Source organism: Hemitrygon akajei, chromosome 12 (genome assembly GCF_048418815.1).
Source record: "Hemitrygon akajei chromosome 12, sHemAka1.3, whole genome shotgun sequence".
Taxonomy (NCBI): Eukaryota; Metazoa; Chordata; class Chondrichthyes; order Myliobatiformes; family Dasyatidae; genus Hemitrygon; species Hemitrygon akajei.
Genome location: NC_133135.1, coordinates 38,517,596 through 38,536,735, shown reverse-complemented (window position 1 = coordinate 38,536,735; position 19,140 = coordinate 38,517,596). Strand labels below are relative to the sequence as shown.

Sequence of the window (19,140 nt, the reverse complement as noted above, 5' to 3'; positions counted from 1 at the left end):
TAGGTCCTTTTCAAATCTTTCCCCTCTCATCTTACGCCTATCCATTCATGACTTTATACACCTCGTTAAGATCCTCCTTCCATTAGAAGATGTTACTGGGACTTGAGGACCTGAGGACCTGAGTTATAGGGAAAGGTTGAATAGGTTATTCCCTGGAGCATTGGGAAATGAGGGAACTAGAAATCATGGGTTAAGGATCAAAGATGAAATGTTTAAGGGGAACATCTTCACTCAGAAGTTGGGGAGAGTGTGGAATGAGCAGCCAGTGGAGCGGTGGCTGTGGTCTGATTTCAATATTTAACAGAAGTTTCGGTAACCTATATGGAAGGAGTGTGGAAAGTCTATTCTTGCAGGTCAACGGGACTAGGTAGAATAATAGTTTGGCATATACTAGACAGGCTGAATGGCCTGTTTCTGGGCCGTGGTGCTCTCTGACTCTATGGCTTTAAAACAATAAAACAGATTTACTTTCAAGCATTTACATTTTTTCAAACTATATCTCATTACCATTGCAGTAATTCCACTAACTGCCATAGGTAGACAAGATAGCAAAAAGCCACATTTAAGACGAAAGCAATTGTTTAAACTCAGCACAGCGAAGAGCCGTGTGATTTCTACTGATGTCCTGGCAAACCATGAAAGATTCAATAGCTGCCAAAATACGGAAATCTTTATAATTTGAACAGGTCTTCAAAGCTCTTCATTTAAGAGCTTCAGTTGTAAAATTGTGTACCTTTTATTTTGACTCACCACTTACCCCTGTTATGAACTGTTTAATAACCTTTTATAAAATAAATCTGTTATGGCTATAGGACAAAAAACTAAAGCAGCAGATAATTGTAGAGTCCTTTAAATCAACTTGAAGTCAACCTACTCCAGCATGTCACCTTGTGCATCTTTGCAACAGCTATTTATAGAGAATAGTTTTTAAAATAGCTCAGACTTCAATTATTAGATTATAGAATTTTATCATGGGTACATCCATTTGACTCCTTATCTGGTTGTTATACTCTTTATGTTGTTTACATACTGCTATCATATGCAGCACTTTTTGATATATTAGCTGTGATATAAAAGTGTTCTAAATCTTAACAATTCCTATCAATCACACTATTAGTGAAGAAGATAAGTAGATTATTTTGACATCAAACCATTAATTTTAATACAAAAAATTAGAAAACTAAGGTTATCCACTGGAATTATAAAGTATAAAATCATAATTCAGCTCCAGATTGCACACCTTTCAATTCTTATACATCATTAAAAAGATGTCATTCAAGTTCAAATTCAAGCTAGTGGTCAGTAGCAAAAACACTCTATTACTGGTGATAACACAGTGTTGGGAAAATCTGATCAACGACATTGTTACATTCAATTACTAAGGGTGATGAGAGAATATCAACAAAATGATCTTCATTATTCTGAAGGGGTTTAAAAATACGGTATCCAGCCACTTTTAACGATGCATATTGAAATACTGGTAATTAAATTTAAATTAAAAGATGCAGGCTACAACATTGTATTATGGGATGGTTATGAAAAATTGTTCTCGGAATATGTATGGTGAAACAACGAATGTCAAATGATCTTTTCATCACTGGTGGGAAAAATGCAACCTTTGTTTGTCTGTGTCTTTGATTGAAATTGGCTTGCACTCTCAGGAGTCAATAACAAGCAACGATAACTTCCAGAAAAAGGAAGACTAAATGATGTGGGAAATACAAATGATATAATGGTGCTTTGACAGTGATTTATTTTAAGATTGGAATTAACACAATTGCAACAATTTACCATCAATGCTACAACCTCCAATCGTCCTAATTCATTTTCCTGATATATTTTCCCTATCTCCCTCCAGTATGATCTTCTTTAAAATCTCCAGAAATACATTTCTTTTCCTCTGTGGTAGTTAATACTTCTCAAAAACAACTTCTCTTCAGTGAATGTTCCATGATGTGTTATAATGCCAAAAATAGTGCATAAAATATAAGGTGCTGCTATCCCATGATGGGAAGATACTCGCTGTCAGTGCTGAATGCTAAGTGTGAAAAATATTTTCTCCCATGCTGTGAGTCAGCATAGAACAAAACTCTAGATAATAATTATATTCAAATGGTTAAAAATCTTTGCATTGAGTGAAATAATTAATAATGTAATTTGGGCAAATTTTAGATTTTACATGAAAATGTCCTTAAACACCTGCTGAAAAGGGCATTTAAAGTCAATCAGGACAAGTCAATCCTACAATCTTGTAGGAAGGCCACTAACAAACTGTTCAGTACTTTAACACACTCCACTGAGCATAGGACAAGAACAAATGTCCAAAGTTGTTTTTGCACATGTATACTTTCAAACGAGAATAGAATGAGAAGTTGTGTAACAATTCTGGGTAAAAACTCCAGAGTTCAGGTCCACATTTTCATCAGAGGTATAAGATTCCAACTCCCTTCTTACTCCTTATCTTTTATTCATTTAACCACAGTAACAAACAAATGTATTTTCTTTTCCTTAAAAAAATACATCCTTAGTACTAGTCATATATTTTTATTTAACTGATTGCATTAATGTACAATAAACCTTGTATTCTAAAACAATTACTGAAGAAAATTCTACTCAGTTCAGTGAATAGGACAAAAGTAGTTTTCAGCCAGTAGTCAGAATATAAGAACACATACAATCATCTCCAATCTACTAAACTCAGTCCAATATTTAGTCTAACAAAAGCAATGACAATGATGATAGGAGACAAATGTTTAGTAGATTTGTCATATAATCTCTAATCTGTTACTTGAAAATGACACTATTGTAGCCTACACAGTTACCAATAATATTATGTAAAGTTACTAGGTTCACATAATGGCATCTTGTTAGATTTCCAATCTTCTATTATCCTTAAAATTTTACAGTATTTAATATATTACTGATATCTCCATCAGGTACCACTATTCTGTCTCTCCTACCCTTGCCATTTTCAAAATGCCAGGGTTCATTTTCAAAATGCTGGAGGAACTCCGCAGGTCAGGAAGCATCGATGAAAATGAATGGTCAACATTTCAGGCCGGGTTCTGAAGAAGGGTCTTGGGCCGAAATGTTGACTGTTGATTCACTTCTATAGATGCTGCCTGACCTTCTGAGTTCCTCCGGCATTTTGTGTGTGTTGCTCTGGATTTCCAACATCTGCAGAATCTCTTGTGTTTCAAATTTTCGATGTCACAAAATGAAAAACTCTCATTATTCTCCAAACTGGCAGTCTCCTCTGGACCTATGACACCATCCATATCCCCACTTACACAATTCACAAACTTTTCATCCTTTATTCCTGCCTTATTTTTGTTTGGGCTCTTTTGATACACCATTGTTAATCAAATTCATCTTCAATAATAATTCTTCTCAAGAAAACATTATTGAGTGAGTATTAATGAGTTCATCATGATGGATTAAATCCACATTGACTAGTAGGTAGACGGAGAGGGAGAGCCAGAATGACAAAAGGAAAGCAAGAACAAGTGAGAAAATGAGAGCGGGAGTGTGAGGATAAGATCTCTATATCTGATGTGCTTAGATAATCATATTTATTCACATTGTACGAATAAAAATGCAGTTCTACATGATTGCCATGTAATTTTTAATGTGAAGTCATTTTAAAAATAAACATGAACTACAACACTTTGATCACCATTATACAAGAAAACAAGTTGTAAGTGATTAACTTGGGATTTATATTGTGTTCTAGCTGTGTATGCAAGGAACATCAGGCTATTGACAAATCCTAGCCCTTGCCTAAGCAATTCCTGGATCTCGCTGTTAAAAACGTGTAGTCAAAACAGATGCTTGCCATCTGCAAAGTGACACATAAGCTCTTCCCTCTTATCTCCCTTGGCTGTATGTTAATCAGGACTCTGCTCCGTGGCTTCCTCATCTCAACGTTATTATGCAGCAGCTGACCCTTTCCAACAAAGTCAACCTCCAGTCAATATTCAGGAAAGGTTGATGAGAAAGGACGAACATTGACAGGTTAAGGAGAGGGCACTTACTAATACAAAACACAGACACTTAGTAACAAGATGTATTAAATACAACTAAATACATAACAATATTTTTGTTTAGAAGTACAAGATGGGAGTTATCCTTTACTAATTGTTAAGCATTTCAGTCTATGAAATCTTCAGCACAGAGACAGTTGGAGATATTAAAGTGAACAAAAATATCTCTTCCGTGATACAATAGGAATTAACCTAGTTACTTTCAATTGCAGTACCAAAGACATGAAATACTAGAAGGTTTAGCAAAGCTGAAATTCACTCTAAATTTGCACCGGGTTACGAACTATTTTCTGCTCAAGGAAAGGCTAAAAGCACTTTTTCTCTCCTTCATGAAACCTAGACTGCCACCTGGAATTTCAGATCAGAAAATATTACTTCTCAATAAGCTTCTGAGTTGCAAACAAATATCTCACAGCATTTTATCAATTTCTTTAGTGCCATTAGTTCTACTACCTTGCCAGTCACTTCCCTTGACCAGATATTTTACAGTGATAGTACCGGGGAAGAAAGAAGTACCAATATTTCTGATTATCTCTCAAAATGACAAACATCTAGATCATCTTGTCAAGTTTCTTCCTAGTTCTGTACATGAATTAAAAGGATACTGGGTCAGTGAGTCTGTGCATAAAAACTAGAGTTATAGCTGCAATTATCTTATACCTTAAAGGATTTTGCATTATTTTTAATTTATTTAAACATTTTAAATAACTTCATTTTTGTGCAAACATTTCAGAAGTAGAACAAATGAATAAAAGAATCAACAAATCATTTTTGAATTAGATTATATTCTTGAGTCAGATGTAGGAACAGAATGAAGCCTTTCAGTCCATTGAGTCCCTCTCAACCCCATTCTTCTGCCTTCTACCCCTAACCTTTGAAGCTTTTACTGGTCAAGAACCTGTCAATGTCACTTTAAGTATATCCAATGACTTAGCCCCCAGAGCCATCTGTGGCAATGAGCTCCACAGATTCACCCTCTTGCTGAAGAAATTCCTCCTCATCTCTGTACTAACAAAACACCCTTCTAGTCTGAGACTGTGCCCATGGCTCCTAGACTCCCCGACTATAGGAAACATCTAGGTCTTTCAACATTTACTTATTTGTTTGTTCGTTTGTACTCAGTACCTCTTTGGACAGTGGGAGGAAACCAGAGCATCTGGGAAACACCCTCGCATTCTATGGGGAGGCCATATAGAGGCTCCTTACAGAATGGCACCAGAAAATTGAACCCCAAACTCTGGAACACCCCAAGCTCTAATAATGTCATGCTAACCACTATGCTACCAAGGTGCCCATTCAGCAAGTCTCAATGCGATCCTCCTTCATTATTCTAAACTCCAGCAAGTACAGGGCTAGAGCCACCAAATTCCTCTTTTGTGTTAACCCTTTCATTCTTGGGTTCATTCTTGTAAACCTCTTCTGGACCCTCTCCAATGCCAGTACATCCTTTCTTAAATATAGGGCCTAAAACTGTTCATAATATTGTAAATGTGATCTCAGCAATGCCTTTTGTTTTGAAATCTAGTTATGTGATCATCACAATGCTACTGTATGCATCATGGGGCATATGTCTAAAAGACTACTTGTACTACCGAATGAAGTAAAAATAATTAGTTTCTTCAATTGAATACAGGTGATTTGTTTCCTAGGCTCAGCTGTATTTATAGAATTCTGAACTGAACCAAAATAAGTCTATACATCGATAATAACTTAATAAACCTTTATAATGAAGTCTGAAGGAATTACTTAAAAAAGCAAATAACTCATATCAGATTATAATATTGATCATTGTATGTAAGAACTACTAATTTATTATTTTGATAAGACCCCACTGCTTCCCTTTTTAAATATGTAAAATGAAAATGTTGTACATTATAAGCAAAAGCAGCACAGTCAAGTAAAAGGTCAAATGGTTGATATTGTATTATAGCACTGCAGTCTTTTCATGTCCTTAGAAACAAAACCGAAAATTGGGGATAAAATGATAGATGGAGAAAAAGAAAGTATTCAAGTTCTGGAGGAAAACTTACCAAAATAAAGTGGAAAAGTAGATAATTTAAGGGTTAATGAAAGACCCATGCCTTTGTCCTCTTACTTTCAAGATTTTTTTTATATTCCTCCCTGATTTAAGAGTTCTCCTTTCTACACTGACAGTAAGGTATTTCTCGCCAGCAGATTATAAGTCACTCTGGGCTATTATTCAAGTACAAAGTCCTGGCCTCTCTGCATTTAGACCAAATATAATATCCTTCATGCATACATTATCTGTCTTCCTATTATCTGGTATGATTTCTGAATTAAATTTCAGCGATGTAATATTGGCTTGAAGAGAGAATTTCTTTATAGGCTAGTCAAAGGTTAAAATACCAATCAAAATAACACTGCATATGCACCAAGACATTTTAATATTCCTAAACCCTGTGATTGTAAGGACATAATATTTTTTCCTGATTACCCCAAAGGCAACACATGCTTACAAGACAGCTATGAGAGAAACTTCGGAGTTCAGATTGTACATAATATCCTATTTAGCTGTGACACAAAAAGAAGATCCCAATATCAGAATAAAGCCGGGCTTAGAGCCATCAGCTCCTCATTTCAATGTAAATAGGATTGGCTATTAAGCATCTCTAAAACCTCATCCTTGAAAACGATGTCTGCTACTCAAAGTACCTTTTTGAGATTAATCCACTTCTTGAAGTAATCAGGGACTGGCAGACCCAAGTACTGGCATTGTCCTGGCAGCCTAAGAGAAAAAAGGAAAGAGTTTGATTCTATTACAGTACAGGCCTTTTTATTAAGCTCTTATGACAGTGGTTAGATTATGGAGATAAGTTTAAACCAAGCCACTATCCAAACAGCTAAAGATCCACTGAATGGGAAATTGGTAATACTGCTTCTTGATTTATAATTTTAACAGAAATAAACCTCACACTTCTCTGCAATAAACTATGTTGAGGACTTAAACACCAAGTCCTTCAACAACATTGAATGTTTATGTTATCATATATCTTCACAGGCAGACCTCCTCAAAAATTCCTATGTACTGTATGTAACTATTTTTACAACTATTTAGACCTAGTTATGGGACTCTTACACAATGAGTAAAACAAACCTTAAAATTTAGCATTTCGTAAAGTTTTGTAGCCTTCAGCTCAACAATGACGTATTAAAAATCATTAAAACATAGAACAATGGAAGTAATTTTTAGAACTTTAAATATAACATGTTTAAAACAGAGATGCAAGAAAGATTGCAGTTGTTGGAAATCTGGAGCAACCCAAAACATGTTGATATAAATTTAAAATAGATATATATACATATATATTTTTTTTTTAATTTGTTACAGGGTTTTATAAAATGTGCAATAAATATAATTTTACTATGAAACTCAACAAATTTGAATTTCATTCTGTTTGGTAAAAGTTGAAGTAAATTTAGATTATAAACTTGCTGCTGTTGTTAGACAGTATACCAGCAATTGAATTCTGAATCAGTAATATCCGTGTATTCAGCAATTGAACTTTCCCTGTACTACATCAAGGAAATCAATATTTCTTAGAGAAGTTCAAGGTAGTCATCAAATAAGGAGTTCAAATGTTCTAAAATGCAGAACCAACTCATATTCACTGCGTAAACCCAGATATCAAATAACCATCTTAAATACTGTTTTGCTATGATAAATATATGATAGCAAATGCATTTTTGAGTTGTTTTTCTAACTGCATCAGTGCAGTATTTATGTTACCAAGTGATGTAGAACCAAAGGTATTTTAAACACACGGCATGTCTAGATTATTTGGTTTGAAAGACAAGATTGTCGGAACACACAAGCAGCCAACATATATTTTATATATATATATGGAACAAATTCCCCCATTGTTAAAGTTCTTAGAGAACATTAAAATGAAACAATTTCTTCTACAATGAAAGCTATTAGCTCGGTGTCTCCTTACTTTTAAGATTTGCCAATAAAAATATATTTAGATCCAGATTTCTACAGACCATTTATTAAATGTGATCAATCTGTAATACTTGTAGTACCTCACCTCATTTGGTTATTCATGCTGCAACTGAATCTAAATTAAAACACTTCATTATATGAAATACGATGTTTTACAAGAAGCTGAAACTGAACCAAAGATGACTGACAAAATTCAGTGTGCTGAGAAATGAAAAACATGAATAATTGGCTAGTATTTTATGCTTGGACATCCAAATATTGTCTAGATAATGTGCTGAACGGGAAGTGATCTGGCCCATTTCAATTCTATGCTTGGATTAGGTATGGATTTATCTTGAAAGTGAGCTATGAATAGCGAATTCATTTAGAGGAAAAGATATTTTTTCCCCAGTCTCTATGTTCTATGTTCTATCTCGGTTACATGCACAAAATTGCTCTGTGCAAAGCAACTGATAACATCCAAAGCTGTAAAGAAGACTGCTTACTAATTGCTGATCAAATAAACTTGTACATATTTTTTAAAAAAACATAAATTTCCATCAGCAATGCTGCATTTTTTTTAAAAACAGACTAGAGGCAAGATTTAACCAATCATAAAATGGATGAATTATAAAGTTGATTTAAATTTGGCAAACAAAGGTGACTAACCACTTTATACATTTTTTTGTATTGAAAACGATTGGTATTTCTCACTGTGTTATCCTGTGCTAATGCTGCAGATGGACACCATGCATGTAAATATGCAAAGTGTAATACACTGTGTTTCCCTCCAAAAAAAAAACGGACTGAAACTTGCACAGTTAATTAGATGGCTGCACAGTGGCGTCATGGTCAGCATGAAGCTTTACAGTAAGATCAGGGTTCAATTCCTGCCATTGTCTGTAGGAGTATGTACATTCTCCCCATGACTGTGTGTGTTTCCTCCAGGTGCACCAGTTATCTCCCACATTCCAAAGATGCACAGTTGTAGGCATGCTATGTTCGCACTGAAAAGCATGGCATGCTTGTGGACTGCTCCCAGCACATCATCAACACAAAAGACACATTTCATTCTTTCAATGCACTTGACAAATAAAGCTAAACTAATCTAATTTGTTTGGAATAGTACAATTTTTGCAAAGTTTGAAGATGAGTGTCACCTCCAAAACTACAAACAAAATGAACCAATGAAAGCATGATGGGACAGAGTCAATGTGGCTTTCTTTCCTGAAGTGTTTACATAAGATACTGTACTCAAGGGACGGCACATCAGAGAAAATGACACACGGACTCATTAGCAGCCCTTGAGGTGTTGACCATGAAGTTTCCCACAGGTAAAGAACTGCATTATGGACTTCTTGCAAACTGACAATAACGATGGCATCTGCCTGTCTTGAAGGACAATGGATAGTGGTGCTGGAGTGAACTCTCCAGGGCAGAAGCCTGGGCGGAAGGTAGAGATATCCCAGGATGCCTAGTCATCAAGATCCACCTCTCGGTCTCACCAGTGTAGTTCAAAGGAAAGCGAAGCTATACATTTAATACCAGCTTGGTTGCAGGCGTTGTCAGAATGATGTCAATGACATCCAGCCACCTTAGGGGCTCCACTCCAGATTCTCTGTCTGGGTTTACTCCCATAGCCTTCGTCTCCCCTGAGGCAGCGGGGCTATTTACCCATCGTCCCACTGCTTCATGAGCACCATACCGACTGAGGTCATAGAAAACCATGTAAAATACGAGCAAAGCTGCTGTGGTGCAAAAAGTCCTATAGCATGTAATTTTACTAATACAAAATACTGAGAGTAAATATCAAAGAATCGGATGTTCAAAATAAAGCTTCAGCATAATGTCACAATGATTCCTACTGTGCCATAAAAATCAATTTCAGGGCTTCCTAAATGCCATTTAATTTGATTGTAGTGTTGAGTGACAAGACCGCAAAAAAAACGGCCGCTTTCTGTGTGCTACCTTACCATGTCCTTTGAACACCTTACCTTTTGGTTTGCCTTGCTCAACTCATGTCGTTTTGATAGCCTGGGTTAACTTAGAGGCAAAGGGACAAAAGCTACCTCCCCTCCAACGACAAACAATTTGTCACATTACATCATTTCTGTAAGTTGCTTTCCTATGATCGAAGGGGCAAGAAGAATACCAGGGATGATGATGAGGGGAAAGAGGAGGATAGTGGAAAGGAATTGTAGAAGGAGCAAGGAACAAGGGACAGGACAGAGATAAAGGAAAGAGAGGGAGCTAAGGGACGATAAGGGAAGAAATTCAATGTAAGCATGAAAGCCACCCACCTGCTCTGAAAGTAGCAAGAACTCATGGGAGATAAGAGAGAGATGGAAAGACACAGAGAAATGGTACACTGCGCTTTTTCTACCTCAAGCCTATTGACTGGGAGCCCAGTGCCATTTTTAACAACCAAGTGAAGAAGAGGAGCACTTATGGCATTCTCAGGAGTTGACTGAAACTCCTGGATAATAGAGGGGGTTCGGCACTGTCAAAATTGTCACCCAAATAGGGACCTTTCATGCTGATAGTAAAGGTTCTAAGGCACCATTTGAAAAGTAACTCGGAGTTCTTCCTTGGCATCCTGGCTAATATTTATCCAGCAAACAACAACAACAACATAATGGTGAACGATCTACTTACTGTGGCATTGCTCCACAACAGTAATACTGCTCCATCACTATCCTCTTTTGAATACCTTTTGGGATTCTGTCACACTTCAAGTTTACTTAAAATTTCCAGTGTCTGTAGTTTTTTATTTTACACCCATTAAGGTTATTCAGTTATTAATGCATTTCTTTTTGTGAGATTTGTTGTTAGAAAAAAAAGCAGGCTCATTTGTTATATCACATATGTAACAAAACAAATACTTGGAGTATGTTGATGCCTTGAAAGGCATTATATTAATTCAATTTTAACTGGGAAAATTCAAGTACCACTGTCACTTCAACTCCCCCCCCCCCCACTATCCCACCCACCTTCCCTAGCTCCAAGAATGAGATATTGAAATCCAATTTATCCAAACACCCAACATTCAGATATTACAATACTGAGACAAGATTATTCTGTGATTAATATTCACCAGGGATGCAAATAGTAGCCATAATCCCATGTACTCTACTTTATCCTATTTTATATTAACCACATATGTAACCTATCACTGAAATCATCTCCAGTTCACTGACCGACTACTGTAGTAGATTCCATTGCCTCATAACCCCCTTGAGTAAAAGATTTCTCATGTTCTCTGTTCCTGATCATTTATCCTCCAACATATCTCCTCCATCTCTCCTCCAACAATATATGCCATCCATTTTAATAAGCACAACATTAATACATCTATTTCCAAGTGCTAATTAATAAATAAAACCCCGTACCCTGCTAAAAGTAAATGAAAGACAGTTTGCGAAAGGAAAGAGGTTGATGGTGTGTACCTGTATATTCAAAAAGTGCTTGACAAAGTAAGACCCTAGTGAGGTCTGTTAACATAATCTAAATGCCCAGAATTAAAATAAAAGTAATTATGGTTACATCAATTGCGACAGGACAAAAAGCGGCAAGGATGAGCTATCTACTAAACAGAAGAGGCTTACTTTAGTGCCCCTCACTGGATGACCTAAGCTACACTACTATATATACCACAAAGTGTGGTATTAAACTCAGAAACATGATTACTTCTGAAGAGAGGCAGACATCAAGAAAACATGAACAAAAGAACAAAGCAAACTGATAACTGGCAGAGGAAATTGGTGAAATTATTTGATCTAATGTGAATCTTTGAAGTTGCAGGATATTTATACAGTCCATTTTACTCCAGAATATCCCAAAGAATGTCACAACGCAATATCACTAATTGCAACAGCAATTAGTCTGATTCAGAAAATCTAGTAATCTATTTTTACAGTAAGATTCCACAAACAGCAAAGCAATAGTGATCAGATCACTTATTTCAGTCAAAGTAGCTGAGAGATTAAGTTAAACAGAACAGTGCTCTTCTCGAAATTGACCAATGGGATTTTGTTTTGTATCTACCAAAAGAACAGATGGGCCTTGACACAGTATTTAATCTAGAATATTATGACAAAGCCAGAATACCATGGTCAGTTCTAGGCAGGTCACATTTATAAGAATGTCAAAGCCATGGAGAGACTGTTGATGGGATTTATTACAATATCACAAGGAATGAAAGAACTCAGTTACTTACAGAGACAAAAGAAGCCAGAGCTGACCTTACTAGGGTTGTTTTTTGGGTTTGAGATAGAAATGATGGAAGGCAGATTTTATAGTGGTGCTTAAAATCATGCAGACATTTGACAGAATAAAAAAGGACAAAATTGGTCACTACTGATTAAAGTTAATTAACACTACAGCCAACAGTTATGAAGAAAGAAATATGAAGGAATTTTAACATGGAGTGCACTACCTAAAAATGAAACTGACATTGAATACAATAAAAGGAAATATATACATAGCAACTGGACAAGGTAAAAGATAATTAATTCTTTCACTGGCACAAGAACAATGGGCCGATTGGTCTCTTTCAGTGCTGCGCAGTGCTGTCAAAACACTCTGTAATTTCCTCTGCTCATCACTGTATGTTAATGTAATTCCTCAGACATTAACAGGCAATTATGACAGAATAAGCTTACAACAATTATTTCAACATTGTTAATTGTCCAGTATAATCACAATACATGAATCACAAGAGCATCCTTCCAGTACCATCCAACTACCCCAGAATTACATACTGTACAGCACATTGTAAAAAGTAACCTGAATTTGTATGTTGAAAAAAATTGCTTGGACACAATCTGGTAATTATTCTGAATTATTCTTTATCTGATACAAACATCTGTTAGCCTTCTGTCTTTATTAAAACTCTAGTGATCTTTTGTTATAGTACCAAACATACAGTATATTCTAATATAAATTTACTTTGTATACGGTAATTAATACTCATTATAACTCCTTGACCCATTCATTGCTGAAAATGCATTAGTATCTCCAGCATGTTCCTAAATTTTAGAGATACACTCACTTCCTTCTGGTAAGTACAATCTTTTAAATTCATTGTCATTAACATCACATAACATGGCCAATATATCCTTTGATTTTGCAAAAGTGTTTTTGTCCTCAGCTATATCTAATCTTCTGTTCAATCCATATACAGTGCTCTTCAAAGTTCCTCTTCATTGTCATGTATCTGGATATATAACCAAATACTATATATTCCATGATTTTAAACATTAAAACTGCCCGTTCAAATAATTTGCGTTTCTAACTCCTTTAAGAAAGAATTCCTGAATCACCCATTTTCAATTTTCTGTTGTTGTGTCGCAGTAACTTTACAAGATAAGCAGCAGAAACATCACTTATGGTTACTGCAGAATGTCCAATGGACCTCCAGTGCAAACTCTGAAGTTACATTGAATATAAAATATAAATTACATATTGTCTTAAACATAATATTTATTGGTTCACTGACAAGCTAGATGATTGCATTTACAATTTTTAGTTTGGTTAATGAGAAGAGATGTTTGTTTTCCCTCATGGTGGAGGAACAATGTTAACAAACGTTTCAAAGTTTTAAAGTCAACGAAAAAGTAGTGAGAACGTGAATGAAGTTACCCACGCCGGTTCAGGAACCTGTTGGTTGCAGGGTAACAGCTGTTCCTGAACCTGGTGGTGCACGACCTAAGGCCTCCTGATCAATGGTAGTAACAAGAAGAGAGCAGATCCTATGTGGGGACATTTCATGATGGATGCTGCTTTCTTGTGGCAGCATCCATACAAATGTATTCAATAGTGGGGAAGGCTTTGTCTGTAATGGATTAGGCTGTATCTTCTAATTTCTGTAGTCCTTTCCGTTTCTGGGCTTTGGTGTTTTCATACCAGGCTGTGATGCAGCCAGATACGATACTCTCCACTGTGCAGCATAGAAGGCTGTCAAAGTCTTTTTGTGACATCCTGAATTTATGCAAACTTCTAAGAAAGTAGAGGCACCGCCGTGCTTTCTTTGTGATGACACTTATGCAACGGTCCCAGGACAGATTCTCTGATAAAGGGTCTCGGGCTGAAATGTCGACTGTTTATACCCATCTTCAGATGCTGCCTGACCTTGCTGAGCTCCTCCACCACATTGTGTGTACTCCTCTGACATAAAGCTACTGATTCCTCTGGTCCCCTAAGGAGGACTGGCTCACGTACCTCTGGCTTCTTCCTTCTGTAGTTGATAATCAGCTCTTTCATTTAGCTGGCATTGAGTGAAGATGCTGTGGGATGCAACCAGATTTTCAATCTCCTTCCAATACGCTAATTCACTACCTTTGCAATGGCCAACAGTGATGTTGTCAGCTAACTTAAATATGGCATTGGATCTGCATTAAACCACGTGATATTTAATTTATGCACTTCATGTGTAATTAATTTGTAGATTTTATTTTTACTTTCTTAAGTTATTTTGTGTTAAATGTGTAGTACTGTGCTTTACATCCTGGTCCAGAGAAACATTGTCTAGTTTGACGGTATACATGTATATAGTTAAAGGACAACAAACTTGACTTGACTTGACAAACATAGGTATAAAGTGAGTGAAGCAGGAGGCTAAGCACACACCTTTGTGATGCACCTGTACTGACAGTGAGTGTGAAGGAGATATTGTTGCCAATAAACACTAACTGGGATCTGCCAATGAGGAAATTGAGGATCCAGTTGCACAGGAGGTATCGAGGCCCAGGTCCTGAAGCTGATTAATGAGTTTTCAGGGGATGGAAGTGTTGAATGCTGATCTGTAGTCAATGAAGAGCATCCTGACATATGCATCTTCATTGCCCAGCTGTTCCAGAACAGAGTGAAGAGCCAATGAAATAGCAGCAGCTGTTGACCTGTTATGATGGTAGGCAGACTGGAATGGATGCAGGTCACTCCACAGACAGAAGTTGATATGCTTCATGACCAACCTCTTGAAGCACTTAATCATAGTGGATATACGTGCTATTGGATGATAATCATTGATGCAGGTTACCATGTTCTACTTGGACATCAGTATGACTGAAGCCTGCTTGAAGTAGGTAGGTACCTTAGATTTCCAAAGCGAGAGATCAAAGATGTCCATAAACACTTAGCCAATTGATTAGCGCAGGTCTTCATTCCCGGTACGCCATTGTGGATATAACTCAGAACGTCACGGAAAGCCTGCTTTCCACGAATCCTGTCATTACTTCTTGATGCCTCAGTAAAGTAGCTAGCATAATCAAAGGCCCCACCCACCCCAAACATTCTCCCCTCTCCTCTCTCCCTTCAAGCAGAAGATACAAAAGCCTAAAAGCACGTACCACCAAGCTCATGGATAGTTTTCACCCCATTGTTATAAGAGTATTGAATGGTTCCCCAGTACAATAAGATGGACTCTTGTCCTCACAATCTATTGCATTATGATCTTTCACCTTACGGTCTACCTGCACTGCAGTTTCTCTGTAACTACTGCACTTTATTTTGCATTCTGTTACTTTTTTACCTTGTATACCTCAATGCACTGTGCAATGAATTGATCTGTATATAGGAGTAGTGCAATTACTCAAGTCAAGTGTGATGTTCTCCTAAGAGGTTGTCTACTAGTGGATCCTCAGGGTGCTGTAGAGGCCAATTTGGGATCCACATATTCGGTCGCAGTAAGTGTTGGCTGTGGTCAGTGATTGGGTCTTTTGGTTGCTCATTCTCTCCTTTTGCAGCTGCTGCTTATTCTCTACGGCACAAGGGAGATTGCTCTCATATAGCGCAACTCGCTCTTGGACAAATTTCCAACCCATTTGGTGCAAATGGTTTAGTATGCCCATTTTCAAGGTCGATATCATCAACTTTTATGGAGGGCTGAATAAATGGATGGTTGGGTGGTGGCTGATATATTCAGTAAAATGTATTCTCAGTTCTTAAATGTAGTGTTGAATTTCTTCAGGCTGATTTGGATGTTATCCTTGAAACATTTCCTTTGCCCACCAGGAGCTCACTGACCTTCCTTCAACTGGGAGTAAAGGATTTGTTTGTGCAGACATAAGTTAGGCATCCTGATGACATGACCTATCCATTAGAGTTGGTGTTGCTTTATCATGGTGAAAATACTGTTCACGTTGGCCTCCTCCAGTATGCTGATGTTAGTGTGTCTGTCCTTCCAGCTGATCCTCAAAATCTTTCATACAGACCTTTAGCGGTATTGTTCCAGGGATTTCTGCTGCCTGCCATAGGTGGTCCATGATTCAGCTCTATGGAGTAATAATAGGAAGGACAACTGTTCTATAGACCAAAAGTTTTGTTTACACCTGAAGGTCACAGTCTTCAAAGACTCTTTTCCTTAATCTTGCATAGGCTCCACTAACACTATTCAGGCGATGGTTGATCTCTAAGTTGATGTTGGCTTTTTAGGAGAGAATTCTGCCAAGGTAGGGAAAGTGGTCTACATGTTCAAGGGCGATATCGTCAATTTTTACGGAAGGCTGAATAAGTGGCTGGTTGGGCAGTGGCTGATATAAGACATGTATCTTTTTTTTATATTCAGAACAAGACCCAGGGCTCTATATGCCTTGACAAAGGCATTCAGAATACATTGGATGTCTTCTTCTGAGTGTGCTGCAATGGCATTGTCATCTGCATACTGAAGCTCTATGATAGTGGTGCTTCTTGGCCTTGAACCAGTTGAGGTTGAAAGGCCTGCTGTCCATTCTATACATGCTGGGATTCCCTGTATGCAGGTCTTGGCCAATGGGGTGAAGGATGACAGCAATAAAGATGGAAAATAGGTGGGTGCAATGATGCAACTCTTTGTGACTCCTGTCTTCACAGAGAAGGATTCCGATTCTGCGCCACTATTGCTGAATACTGTGGCTGACATGCCATCATGCAGTAGCCTCAGTACCCATACACGCTTGTCAGGATATTCATGCCTTGACCAGAGAGCTGGGTTGTCTACTGTATCAAATCCTTTTGTCAAATTTATGAAAGCCGAATACAAGGGTTGCTTTCGTTCCTGACATTTTTCCTGAAATTGGTGTGCAAGACAACCTTTCCACTATACGTTGGTGCATGTGACAATAATAAACCAATTGCAATCCTAATCACCTCCCTCTTTTAGTTGCCTCTCCACTTACATTTCCCCTCAATCACTCGCTGTCTCAGCTTGCAATCAGCACCGCTGTTCTTATCTCCTTCAACTTCATTCAGCACTCCCTACCCACCTCCCCTTCAGCCCACAAGATTAGGCAGACCAGAACAGTGATTGACTGCAATTGTGGCTACAAGAGTGCAGGACATGGATGTCACCTCATATAGCCACTTGCTCACCGAGTTGCCTTATAACCAGGAGGCTATCTACTAACCTATTCCACGAGGTTGCAAAAAATCTCAAACATTCTAGTTAATTGGTGCAAATTAGTTAGCCAAAGAATAGTTCAATATAATTACTGAGCACATTCAAGTCACCAGATAAGATGAGGAGAAAGGGTGAGGTGGAGTTCGGACAGATGCTTCTAAAAGTGGGCGAGTTATTGATTTGGCAACTGGCCAACTAGTCAGAGCATCAACTTGAAACAGATATCCAGCTTCCTAACTGCAGATGCTGGAACTCTAAAACAAAAGCAGAAAATGCTAGGCAAACTGATCTGCTAAGAACTTCAACCATTTTAAATTTATGTTCAGCTCCTGAATAGCCTGGGTTTTTATTGCTTATTGTCATACAGTGCAGAGTAGGCCCCTCCAGCCCTTCATGCCACGCTGCCCAGCATTCCCCCAATTTAATCCTTTTCTAATCACTGGACAACTTAAAATGACCAATTAACCTACTAACTAGTAGGTTGTTGGGCTGTGGGAGGACCCAGAGCATCCAGAGGAAACCCACACAGTTATGGGGAGAACGTACAAACTCCTTACAGGCAGCAGCGGGAATTGAACCTGGGTCACCTGTACTGTAGACAGCTGTGCTAACCACTACGCTACTGTTTTACAGCCTTGAGTTGAATTGGATAAATGGATTTGAGCTTTTGCCACTTAACTCACTATGAACAAAAGAAGCTTCAAAAATACAGTACACGTGAAAAGTCAACATGAAGTCAGAAAAGGAATGGCCCATATTTAAACCTAGCAAATCTCTATTGACTCAGGCTCCACCAATTGCAATTAGGGACAGGTCCCTTAGCTAACAAGTTGCATGAAGCAGCCATAATGACCAGCTTTCCAAGTCAATAAAGATTAGATCTAATTGTCAGTGAATGTCAGTCACAAACCCACTTTGTATTGCATTCTGCCGCTGCATCAACATTTAATTCCACAACACAAAAATCAGGCCAATGTCTATGCCAACTTTTTTGCCCACATACACTAATCTCACTTGTCCACAAGTCAATATCTATCTGAGCATTGCCTATTCAAGTGCCTGTTGAAATACTTGTTAAACCTACTGGTTTGGATAAAATTCCATCATCTCCTCTGGCAGTGAAATCCAGAGATCAACAATTCTTTGTACAAAAAAAAACTATCCCCTCAAATCTCTTTTAAAAATCTCCTTCTTAGTCCTCTTGTTTTAGATATGCTACAATGAGGAAAAATTCAGACTATCTAATCAGACCGTTTTTTTTGTAATGTTATATAGCTCTATCACGTCACCTCACAAAATCGGAATCAGGTTTAATATCACCAACATATGTCATGAAATTTGTTGTCTTAGTGGCAGCACTACAATGAAATACATAGTAATAGAGAAAAAAACATGAATTACAGTAAGTATATATATTAAACAATTAAATTAAATAACTAATGAAAAAATTTTAAAAAAATTAAAAAGCAGTGAGGCAGTGTTCAGGGGTTCAATGTCCATTCAAAACTCAGATGGCAGACGGGAAGAAGCTGTCCCTGAATCGTTGAGTGCGTGCCTTCAGCCTCCTGTACCTTCTCGCTGATAGTAGAACTGAAAGCAGAATATGTCCTGGGTGATAGGAATCCTTAATGATAGATGCTTCCTTTTTGAGGTATCACTCCTTGAAGATGTTCTAGACTCTAGAGAGGCTAGTGCCTATGATGAAGCGAAGTTTACAACTCTGTCATTTATTTTGATCCTCAGAGATACTGACACCCAGGAACTTGGAATTGCTCACTCTT

The 19,140-nt window shown here is 37.5% G+C and overlaps 1 protein-coding gene across 4 annotated transcripts in view; it reads right to left on the bottom strand.

Annotated features, from left to right (window-relative positions):
* LOC140736905 (ERI1 exoribonuclease 3-like) overlaps positions 1–19,140 on the bottom strand; it is a 301,362-nt gene that overhangs the window by 196,017 nt on the left and 86,205 nt on the right. For all 4 annotated transcript variants that reach the window (XM_073062921.1, XM_073062922.1, XM_073062924.1 and 1 more), the window contains exon 6: positions 6,717–6,789. In XM_073062921.1, coding sequence (XP_072919022.1) covers positions 6,717–6,789 — 73 coding nt within the window. The remainder of the gene's footprint in view (positions 1–6,716; positions 6,790–19,140) is intronic.